This window comes from Poromitra crassiceps (assembly GCF_964638095.1).
Source record: "Poromitra crassiceps genome assembly, chromosome: 25".
In the NCBI taxonomy this organism is placed as follows: Eukaryota; Metazoa; Chordata; class Actinopteri; order Beryciformes; family Melamphaidae; genus Poromitra; species Poromitra crassiceps.
The window spans coordinates 1071654-1084153 of record NC_139649.1 but is presented as its reverse complement, the minus strand read 5'-3'; the positions used below and the strand labels follow the sequence as shown (position 1 = coordinate 1084153).

Here is a 12500-nt window from a genome sequence, read left to right as displayed (position 1 = left end):
GCCAGTTCTAGTGTTGTAGCACTGTACTAACCACTTCATCAAGTATTTTGATTAATTGATCTGAAACGGCTGATTCCTATATTCCCAGAATATACTGGGAAAACTGACAGTTATTCCATTACCCTCAACGAGATAGTTTATCTTTCGCAATTTACAAATATTTAAAAAAGACCAATCTTGTATAAAGTGCCCGTTTTGGGGGGCTTGGAACAGCATACAGGGGGCAGGGGGGTCCTCCATATGTTGAACAATAGCATGTTGGCTATGAAGTCATTTTGGAAGGAGTGGGAGAGGTGATTTTGAGGTGGAGGGCTTTGGAAGCTGCCGTTCTTATACGTTGTGTTCCAGTCAACAGTTGTTCTGTAACCTCCATGCCTGTGGTGCACTTCCTGCATCAAACTGACATTGGCTTGGCTTTACGCAAACACAATGCTATTTATAGCATCTTTCTCTCTCTCTCTCTCCCCCCACACTTTTTTATTGCAGTATCTCTCTCTCTCTCTCTCTCTCTCTCTCTCTCTCATATATATTTGCATTTGTGCTCTGCAAACAGGAGTTCGGTGTCAAGTGTGTATCAGTTGTACAAGATCTCCCACACACAAGCTTTATGCCTCACTTGTCCCTTTTCCTTCTCAATTCTCTCACATCCCCCATCTCTCCATCACTCCCTCACTACACATCTCTTCTCCCTTCTCCTCCCTCTCACTGTACTGTCAGTATGTCTCTCCACCTCTCTCACCTCTCTCACCTTCACCCTCTCCTCCCTCCCAATTACCCTCTCTCTCTCTCTCTCTCTCTCTCTCTCTCTCTCCCTCCCCCTTTTCTTTTGCTCAATTGTTTTGCTGTAGATTTGACCGCTATGATTAATGACCTCCAAGCCTCAGGAAAGCAAACAGAGGGAGAGACGACAAACTGGCCCTTCCCCTTACAGACCTTCCTTTCCTCATAATGTCACCCTCTCATACTGTATGTTGTTCCCACTGAGCACATTAATTTATGACTTCTGCTAGAGAATCCACATCATCTGACTGGGATTACACAAGTACATTGATATATTTATTTATTTCATTTTATTTGTTCGATAGGGGACAGGTGTACATTAATGAACATTAAAAAAAAATGTAAATGCACGACAATTGCAGTCACAGGACTGATTTCCATTGTTAGTCCCCCTGCCAGATGATACAGGCTTAGAGTCCTGATAGGGGTAAAAAGTATACATAGTGCAACAAAAACATATTTAAAATGTAAACACAATACAAAGTGCAAGTATGCAGAGAGATAGTCCTAATAGGGGTAAAAAGTAACATAGTGCAACAAAACATATTTAAAATATAAACACAATGCAAAGTGAGAACCTGAGTTAGAGCTCTACATAGCTCTACATAGCTAAGTGAAAAGTGCAGAGTACAAAATATAAAGGAATTACAGTCTGATACTAAAACCTGAGTTTGGGATCAACATACAGCTAAAAAGTGAGATCTACATAGAAGACTTACTCAGACAGATATAAGAGAAAAAAAAAAAAAAAAAAAGAATTGATATGCACCAAATGTCATCAGACTCGTCCAGGCAGCAGTGTGCACCAACCAAGGCAGACAGAAGGACTTCCCCGGGCCATCGCTGTAAAGAAGAAGGCATTCTTAGTTCATTTGCCTGTGATACTGTATGAATCCAGTTCTATGAATATGAATCCATTTCCGATCATTAATCAATAATCTCAACACAATGTCAGAGATTCAGCTCCAGCACAACACCTCTGGAGTTGGTATGGATTCAGTTGTCTTCTCAAAACTATGTTTTTTTTTACAGGGTGTTGACAATGACTACGTTTACATGCACACAATATTCCGGTTTTTGCCCATATTCGGAAAATGACAATATTCCGACTCAATGAATAATCCACTAATATTCCCGTTTACATGCAGCCGTAGCTCGCCGTCCCCAACGTGAGGGGGGGGGGGGGGGGGGGGGGGGGGGGGGGGAGAGAGAGAGAGGCAGGTAGGCGGAGTTTTTCTGTTAAGAATAAACAGCATCACTTGGTCCATTTCAGGAGCTTGCTGCTGGAAAGTTTGGCTTTGCGATTATTAGTCTTTCATAAAAAGTAGGCTAGTAGCCTACTTTATTACCTCGCAGGCTCGTAAGCACTTTGGACTTCCGTGGGCAACCAAAAGATGTTTCTCATCTCCTCCCGATCAGAAATGTGGGCTTTTCTGTTCGCATGCCAGAGATGACGGATTATAATAATGATATCGCCTCTTCTAGCGCTTTCTAGCACACATCGGTTGACCACAAACAGGCAACATGCGTCGCAAACTGCGGTAAAAACCCTGGTTGAGACGCATATTCTGAATACGCTGTATACATGATCAAAGCATCCTCCTAAAACCCGAATAATACTGCAATAACCCAGATGTCTTAATCGGAAAATGCTACTGGAATATGCTGTTTACATGACCCTTATGAAATTCGGAAATATTGTCATTTTCCGAATAATAGTGGAATATTGTACGCATGTAAACGTAGTCACTGTGACTGTGATTGCACAATACGACCAAGACCAGCTAATGAATAATGAAACTATCATCCAACTTTTCCAGGCAGAGACAGACCCCCCCCCCCCCCCCCCAGGAGCTGGAACCCCTCCAGGCCATTGCACTAAATTGTAATATGCACTTAGTCAGTTTGCCTGGTCAAATAATGGTATATAATCAGTAACAGGAGGATTTGCGGGGCAAAGCCATTTTTGATTGCCATTTCTGTACTCTGAGCATATTCCTCCATTCAAATCAGACTGGCACAAATTGGCAGTGGAAGAGTGCACACAGGTAGCAAAATTACCATTCCTTAAAGTCAGACACCGATTTGTTAGCTACATTATTAGCTACATTAAGGTCCCCCTGTGTGCTGTACTCTGTTCTGTAGCATGGATTTAGCCTAACTGACTACTAGTACTTGCTACCCACAAAGAGGCACGAGCTAATTATTATCTTCCCACTCGATTCAGATATTGTTTTGTTATTCTAACATCTATATGACCTCAGTGGCACATCCCGTCGTGTGGTAGATGTGCTACCAGATTCCAGTTTGCTCTTAGACATATAATTGTGTTCTATTTTCTGTGTTGCTCATTGAGTGTGCAAATGTGAGAATGCAAAAATAACCTCATGTAAGATAGCATCACACCTAGCGTGAGATGTTTAGAACGGCATGTCAAATCATTTTCCAGGTGCAATAAAAGAAATTGATTTCATTTTTGTTGCAGAATGCAACACCACCAAACTAATAGCGCTATCACACAGAAATCATTGTACTGAACGTAACCGCTCCATTTGAGGCTGAGCGCAATAACAGGTGGAGATGGAATTGGTGGTTTCAAATTGCATAATGTTGCAAGTTATTGCCTTTTGCCTGTAGTTTGTTTGATCCTCTGTTTCAAATATGAATATGACTAGACACAAACTGGCTGTCTGGGAAAATATTTCAAACGCTTGTCTTACTTGATTGGACCGACGTTCATTTAAACCATACAGGTGGTACTCATAATTAGATGAAGCATAAACAGTTTCTAGGTAGTTTGGGACACCCCCCTACAGGTAATAAACAGTTTCTAGGTAGTTTGGGACACCCCCCTATAGGTAATAAACAGTTTCTAGGTAGTTTGGGACACCCCCCTACAGGTAATAAACAGTTTCTAGGTAGTTTGGGACACCCCCCTACAGGTAATAAACAGTTTCTAGGTAGTTTGGGACACCCCCCTACAGGTAATAAACAGTTTCTAGGTAGTTTGGGACACCCCCCTACAGGTAATAAACAGTTTCTAGGTAGTTTGGGACACCCCCCTACAGGTAATAAACAGTTTCTAGGTAGTTTGGGACACCCCCCTACAGGTAATAAACAGTTTCTAGGTAGTTTGGGACACCCCCCTACAGGTAATAGCAGAAGTTACTGTACGCTCATACTGTCCAGTGACTTGACCTTACAGTAGCAGCGGTAATTCATCTCAAGCCACTGCTGGCTGTCTCGGGGTGTGTTTTGTTTTCTCATAAACGGCCAGTGCCAAATAGTGTCAGACAGAGAGGCAGGGAAGGCCTCCGGGTGTGTGTGTGTGTGTGTGTGTGTGTGTGTGTGTGTGTGTGTGTGTGTGTGTGTGTGTGTGTGTGTGTGTGTGTGTGTGTGTGTGTGTGTGTGTGTGTGTGTGTGTGTGTGTGTGTGTGTGTGTGTGTGTGTGTGAGAGTGTGTGTGTGTGCGACCGTGCGTGCCCGCGTGTGTGTGTTTCAAGCTGCGGCCTCTGGCTGTGACCCGAGTGTTAATCACATCTACAGCCAGAACAACCACAGGCTCTATTGCCACTGAAGCCATGGCCCTTCCCAAGCCCTCCTGCGCTCTCTCTCTCTCTCTCTCTCTCTCTCTCTCTCGCTCTCTCTCTCTCTCTCTGTCCAATATGCTCTCCATCCTTCCCCGCCTCCCTCGATCTCTCTCTCTCTCTTTCCCTCTCCACCTCTTTTTCTCACCCTGCCTCCCACATGGCTCTCCTCACCCGCTCCCTCTCTCCGTTAGCTCAGGGGGCACACCCTCGTCTGTCTCCACACTCCCCCCCATAACCTCCATCCTTCACCCCTCCTCGAACCCAAGCCCTCCCCTCTCTGGAGCTGGGCAGTGTTGGGTCAACATGGGTGTGAGGCGCTGGGCCCTGTGTGATGTCTCACTGGCTTCTTTCTCTGGCAAAGTGCTAAACGTGCTAAAGGCTTTTCTGGCCTGTTGGCCTCCATGTTGGCCTTGATCGCTAGCCAGGCGGGTCGTGGGGTCAAACATTAGATGGCTGATTGGCTAAAAAGCCTCGGTGGCTGGTGATTGGCTGGCTGACTGATTAACTGCGCTGCTGATTGGCTGACTGGTTGACTGGCTGGTAGCGTCTAGCGTGCGAGCGAGACGAGTTGTGTTTCTCAACATTGTGAATATCGCTCTGTTGTGCCTATCCCCCTTCGTCACCTGGTGACACTGGTGGAATCGCAGTCGTTAACGTGTGCACACACTCTTACACACACGCACACGCACACACACACACACGCACACACACACACACACACACACACAACTGGAGGCAAGCAGAGCCGAGGAGCATGAGTTACACCAGCTTTGACAGGGCCTAATTATATGTGTCTCTAATGAACTGTAATTACTGACATCCACCAGAGCCATCCAGGTCTATAAGCTGCAGACTCACAGTCATCAGGATGCTGCGTTACACTGTCTCTGAATCTCTACCGTACCGACTATAGAGACAGTCCGCATTTCTGGGAACGCCCATACAGGCTCTAGGAACGCCCACAATAGACGCTGGGTTAGCTGGCTCAGCCTGGCTGGGGGCGTGGTCAGGGTGGGGTAAAAACCCCCCGTTCTATCCATTCAGCAAAGTTAGAATTTAGCTGATAGCCCAGCCCAGGCAGACACGATCGGGGATTTAACCACCGCAGTAAACGCACATCTGAGCAGACGTCTTGTGTTCTGCTCTAGAACCCCCAAACCTGTAGTTTAGAGCCGCAGCGCCGTCTTTTGGTGAGTCAGCCCATTGAGATATATCGCGGTTTTACCCCACTCGCGCACCAGCCGTTTAACATTTTGTGGGCGTTCCCACACATGCGGACTGTCTCTATACTCGTTTTTTTCTGTTATGTGTTAATCTCTCCTCTCTGTCACTGTGCTTTCTCATTCATTCATTCTCTCTCTCTCTCCCTCTCTCTCTCTCTCTCTCTCTCTCTCTCTCTCTCTCTCTCTCTGTCTCTCTTCTCCACTACAGTTTGATGGTGACACCATGTACATGAATGAAAACAACCAGGAGTTCCTCTCCCCAAACCAGGTGAGTTACATGTTGCTCTGTTGATGGTATAACTGCTGCTCTCTCTCTTCCTCTCCTCTTATCTCTCATCTGTCCCAACTGATTGTTGCCTGAGTTGCTGCGGTGCTAGGAGGGACAACACTAAAACAACCACAGAGGAGATACTGTGACATCCCGTGAAGCACTGTAACTTTCTCAATATTGTTTCCTAACCGCAAGAACTGAATTTCATATATATTGCTGTAAATGACAGACTTGTTCTAGGATGTTTTTCGTGACCCTTGGAACAAAACAAATGATTCATAATAATGCTTTGTAAAATATCTGTGCTGTCAATGGTGGACATCAACCAATTTTCCTGTAAAAGGTGAATCCTTCGATGTAAGATTGATACAGGACTGATGATATGAATAATGGAGTTTCACAATGTGGGATCATCGAGAACTTTTTCTGCTGGAGCAATTTAGAGTCTCCGGTACCACCTGACCTGCATGCCTTTAGACTGTGGGAGGAAACTGGTCCAACTGACCTGCATGTATTTAGACTGTGGCAGGAAACTGGTCCAACTGACCTGCATGTCTTTAGACTGTGGCAGGAAACTGGTCCAACTGACCTGCATGTCTTTAGACTGTGGGAGGAAACTGGTCCAACTGACCTGCATGTCTTTAGATTGTGGGAGGAAACTGGTCCAACTGACCTGCATGTCTTTAGATTGTGGGAGGAAACTGGTCCAACTGACCTGCATGTCTTTAGATTGTGGGAGGAAACTGGTCCAACTGACCTGCATGTCTTTAGACTGTGGGAGGAAACTGGTCCAACTGACCTGCATGTCTTTAGACTGTGGGAGGAAACTGGTTCAACTGACCTGCATGTCTTTAGATTGTGGGAGGAAACTGGTCCAACTGACCTGCATGTCTTTAGATTGTGGGAGGAAACTGGTCCAACTGACCTGCATGTCTTTAGACTGTGGGAGGAAACTGGTCCAACTGACCTGCATGTCTTTAGACTGTGGGAGGAAACTGGTTCAACTGACCTGCATGTCTTTAGACTGTGGGAGGAAACTGGTCCAACTGACCTGCATGTATTTAGACTGTGGGGGGAAACTGGTCCAACTGACCTGCATGTCTTTAGACTGTGGGAGGAAACTGGTCCAACTGACCTGCATGTATTTAGACTGTGACAGGAAACTGGTTCAACTGACCTGCATGTCTTTAGACTGTGGGAGGAAACTGGTCCAACTGACCTGCATGTCTTTAGACTGTGGGAGGAAATGTGCATGCACACACACTCGGGGGAAACATGCACACACAGAAAGAGGTGGGGTCAGGAATTGAACCTAGGACCTCCTTGCTGTGAATTGAATTGAGGACAGTGGCACAGTGCTAACTGACAGTGCTAACTGATCTGAAAGTACATTTCAAATAATACAATCAAATTTCACCTAAGAAAAACTAGCAGGGAAAAAAAGGTGTACTCAGTTGATTGTGGCATCATTGCAGAGGACTGGGCCCTGGTAAACCATCTGGTCACGTCAACTCACATTTTGTTTCATTCTGCAGGACCGTCTGGTAGGGGTGGGCGATACTGCAAAATTTGGTGTCGATCCGATACCAAGTAATACTGGTCCAGAATTGCCGATATCGATACCGATACCGATACTTTTTATTATTAAATATGGCTTATGAACTTTCATGTAGGGGAGAGCATTGTGTCATTATTTATGAGGTTTATCAATAGGTTTATCAATTTATCAACCACTATAAATTATGACCGATACAGTTTGAAAATGTAACATTAACCAATGCTGAAGATCCTTAATATTATTTTAACGACTATATATACTGGATATTATTTTCCTCTGTGAAAAGACTGCCCGTGGAGTCTATCTCTGTGTTGAGGGGAGGGGGGGGGGGTGTGTCTGTCTGATATTTCCCTCCTCGTCCCTTCTTTTCTGCAGGTCAGAGCTCTCTTTCTTGTTTCTCAGATGCTTAAACAAGTTGGTAGTAGGCTAGTGGTCCCACAGTAGTGGACAGCCTGCATGCGGCTACGTCACACTTCACAATAATACTGATGTAAAATAACTCTAAACGATCTGCTCCTGTTCCTTTGAGCCGTGATCAGCCCACGTAATGGCATGTGTGTGTTTGTATGCGATTGTGTGCATCGGATTTAAATCCCACTCCGTGCTCTGCTGCTTGCCTTCCTTTACAAGACCCGCCCTGCATATCATTCAAGCACTATTATTGGCCCAGGCACGTATACTCGTTGTTTCAGTGCACATGTGATGACACCATAACAGCAAATCCGAGGCGGAGAAGCCCTGCATGAATGCACGCACAAAAGCTGTGTTCAGTATCGATCTTTTGATGTCAGGATCGATCTTCAAAACGAGACTCAGGTATCGGGAGTATCGATATTTTGGGATCGATCCGCCCACCCCTACCGTCTGGCCTCCAGCTCGGGGCGGGCGTTTTCAGAAATGACAAAGTGCATGGGCCAATCAGGGACCTGCCTTGTAGTTGACATCGTAACCAGCCAATCAGGGACGCTGCTGGCAAAATAGTAATGGCTGCTGCTCCCACGGCTCTCTAGTCATCGCAGAAATAGACCCAATAACAACAATTAGACAAGAACAGGAGGCGTATGAACCAGCGGAGAAAAGACGTTTTCGCCGTTCCTCCGAGTGGATTTGGATTTGACTGGATCTGACTGCTGATTGGCTGAAGGACTGATTTTTGGCTACGCTGATTGGCTGAAGGAGTTGTCTGTCAGTGCAAGTACTCCCGCCCACTGAAATTGCTGTGGACTGCTGGGAGTCCAGACTCATACGTAGAGCGAAACGGAATGTGAGATGACGAATCAGCATGGTTGGAACCAGGGTAGAGTATTGATGAAGTTAAAATGGGAGGAGAAGAATAGGAGTCAGCGCGTTACATGTTCTTCTACATTACATGGCGACCATGCCAGAGTAATGCGCTGTATCACAGCTGGTGGCGAACAACTGGCAGACCATATGGTTCTGTTTGGACAGGGGGATTTGTGGAGTTTGGGAATAAGCCCATCTGACATACACAGGGGAGCGGGGAATTTGTCCCTGTCAATTGCAATTATTAGAACCGACGCATAAGGCTGGAGTAGTTCTGTGTTTCATTTTCATATTTTTTCATAATTTTCATATTCTGGATCGGGTACCCAAAATGGGGCACATGGCTCCTCATGCTGGTTCGTCAACATGACAAGGCGAGTTTATTTACGCAGTGCTGTTAACAAACATGATTATCACCAAGTGATTTACAGAGAGAGAATGGACAGAATTACAACCTGACGACGCTGCCAGATGCTTCGTTTTCACATAACCATATGGAAACGAGGCACTCGGGGGAAACCGTTTCAAAGGGCAGGCACTTTCAAAAAATACCCTGGCAGGTGATTGGATGAACCATCTGTCTATCACGTGTATCACACTCTTGCGCTCGCTGGCGTCACACCAAAGCCCGCCCCGTAGCTGCCTCGTAGGATGCTGATTGGTGCACCGGTGGTGGTTAACAAAATTGGGGTTTGTTGTGGTTTTATCTGCTAAATTTCTAGATGTGTGGCTGGCTGAAAATCATGCTTTCATCATGGCTCCGCCCATTTAAATTCAACATGTGTAGCTGCATTGATTGACTGATTATAATCCATGCTGATGTGGATGGATGTTCTTTGATGAATTATGGACAGGTAAAACATTGCAAATGCAGCATAGAAGATAGAGAGAGTCACACAGAGAGAGAGAGAGAGAGAGAGAGAGAGAGAGACACTCAGGCAGTGTTACAGAGAGAGAGAGAGAGAGAGAGAGAGAGAGAGAGAGAGAGAGAGAGAGACGAGAGAGAGAGAGAGAGAGAGAGAGAGAGAGAGAGAGAGTGAGGAAAAGGGAGAGAGAGAGAGGAAAAGGTAGGGATCAAGGGACCGGGAGAGGAAGAGAGATAGAGAGAGGGATGTGATGTGTTGAGTGGACTTTGCTTTGCTCAGTGTTGTACTTTGTTTACTCAAGATCTCCTCATATTTGACATGTGCCTTGCTCTATCCTCCGCTTCACCAAGTTCAGCCTCTCCTTGGCTCTGACAGCTCGAGTCAGGCAGGGTCTTGGGGGTGGACTTACGTCACTCCTGCAACAAAACGTACGACAATGTAGCTCACGCATCTGGCTTCTCATCACTAGGCTGCTGCTGCGTCCAGAGGTTAGATACTACACCACCAATCGCAGTGCTTGGTTTATGTCCATTTCACTGGATTGGGTATTTGACATTTTCTTCACCCAATCTGATTGGCCGAACTGTGTGTTTAATGTCATTCAATTATTTGTTTTGACTTATATTGTATGCAAGTGATAAAATGGACCCATGCTGAAAGCTATGCAGAGATGTGATAGCTTGGCGAGAGGGATTATTTTCTATTAACTAGTTTGACTCTTCATGAAAATTGGTGTACTGAATATACCCAGATTATTCTCAATATACTTGGGAAAGAAATGATACTGCCTAAAGCTCACCTTTCTTTGTCTGCTTGCTACTTTATTATCTCAGTTTAGCTCTGTCTCTCTCTCTCTCTCTGTCTGTGTGTGTGTGTCTCTCTCTCTCTCTCTCTCTCTCTCTCTCTCTGTCTGTCTGTGTGTCTCTCTCTCTCTCTCTCTCTGTCTGTCTGTGTGTGTGTCTCTCTCTCTCTCTCTCTCTCTCTCTCTCTGTCTGTCTGTGTGTCTCTCTCTCTCTCTCTCTCTCTCTCTGTTTCGCTCTCTCTCTCTTTCTCTCCAGTGCATTGAAATGCATTTGGGTCAGTGGTTCCACCTCCGAACTGTGTGAAAGTGTTTGCCTCAGCACTTGGCTGTCTCTCAGTCCCGTCTCTCCATGCAATCGCTCTGGTTAATCTGGCCTACCTATATAATTGCTTAGTAAAATGGTTAATCTGGCCTACCTATATAATTGCTTAGTAAAATGGTTAATCTGGCCTACCTATATAAGCGCTTAGTAAAATGGTTCGTTCTCTCCATGTAATGGCTCTGGTTAATCTGGCCTACCTATATAAGTGTTTAGTAAAATAGTTAATCTGGCCTACCTATATAAATGGGTAGTAAAATGTAATCACTCTGGTTAATCTGGCTACTGTGCCTATGTAAGCGTTTAGTAAAATGGTTAATCTGGCCTACCTATATAAGCGCTTCGTAAAATAGTTCTGTCTGTCTCTCCATGTAATCGCTCTGGTTGTTCTGGCCTACCTATATAAGCGTTTAGTAAAATGGTTAATCTGGCCTACCTATATAAAGCGGTTAGTAAAATGGTTAATATAGCCTACTATATAAGCATTTAGTAAAATGGTTAATCTGGCCTACCTATATAAGCGGTTAGTAAAATGGTTAATATAGCCTACTATATAAGCATTTAGTAAAATGGTAGTCTCTTAAAACAGACTGTCTCATCTACAGTACATCCGGCGAATGCAGCTATAAAGTCTGTACATTACACCCCCAGAACATGCACAAGGAAGTTGGGAAAAAAACCTTCAGACTGGAAGGAAGTTCGACAAAATCCGACCAATCACGACACGTGTGTCCACGAAACTAATGAGCGAAAGACCCGCCTTTCTGCTTCCCATTCCGGTTGGTGCATGATTCTCCCTCACGAAGTACAGACGGTATGGCGGAAGCATTTGAAAATTGCGGAAGCCAACTCGTCTGTTCTAAGAGACTAGTAAAATGGTTAATCTGGCCTACCTATATAAGCGTTTAGTAAAATGGTTCATCTGGCCTACCTACTGTATATAGGCGGTTAGTAAAATGGTTAATCTGGCCTACCTATATAAACGGTTAGTAAAATGGTTAATCTGGCCTACTATATAAGCGGTTAGTAAAATGGTTAATCTGGGCCTACCTATCTATAGAAACAGTTAGTAAAATGGTTAATCTGGCCTACCTATCTATATAAGCGGTTAGTAAAATGGTTAATCTGGCCTACCTATATAAGCGGTTAGTAAAATGGTTAATCTGGCCTACTATATAAGCGGTTAGTAAAATGGTTAATCTGGCCTACTATATAAGCGGTTAGTAAAATGGTTAATCTGGCCTACCTATCTACAGTATATAAGCAGTTAGTAAAATGGTTAATCTGGCCTACCTATCTACAGTATATAAGCAGTTAGTAAAATGGTTAATCTGGCCTACCTACCTATATAAGCGGTTAGTAAAATGGTTAATCTGGCCTACCTGTCTACAGTATATAAGCAGTTAGTAAAATGGTTAATCTGGCCTACCTACCTATATAAGCGGTTAGTAAAATGGTTAATCTGGCCTACCTATCTACAGTATATAAGCAGTTAGTAAAATGGTTAATCTGGCCTACCTACCTATATAAGCGGTTAGTAAAATGGTTAATCTGGCCTACCTATATAAGCGCTTACTAAAATGGTTGATGTGATTGATACTCTATCTCTTCACAGTCAAAAGTGCATTGCAGCAAGGATAAGAAAGAGAACACACTCTGCATCAAATAGCCACAATTTGTGTCATCATGTGTGGTGAAAGATGAAGGAGCAATAAACCACTCATCACCCTCTTATTGTTATACACAGTGCCTTACAGGCAGAATGAGGGCGTACATTTCAGCCATTGGTGGCTGAGAGGGACTCAAAC

The 12500-nt window shown here is 44.6% G+C and overlaps 1 protein-coding gene across 1 annotated transcript in view; it reads left to right on the top strand.

Annotated features, from left to right (window-relative positions):
- Window positions 1-5805: 5805 nt before the first annotated feature.
- LOC310798297 (TOX high mobility group box family member 2-like) overlaps window positions 5806-12500 on the top strand; it is a 68189-nt gene continuing 61494 nt past the window's right edge. Inside the window, exon 1 of the mRNA XM_083660803.1 lies at window positions 5806-5860. Coding sequence (XP_083516929.1) covers window positions 5816-5860 — 45 coding nt within the window. The 5' untranslated portion in view covers window positions 5806-5815. The remainder of the gene's footprint in view (window positions 5861-12500) is intronic.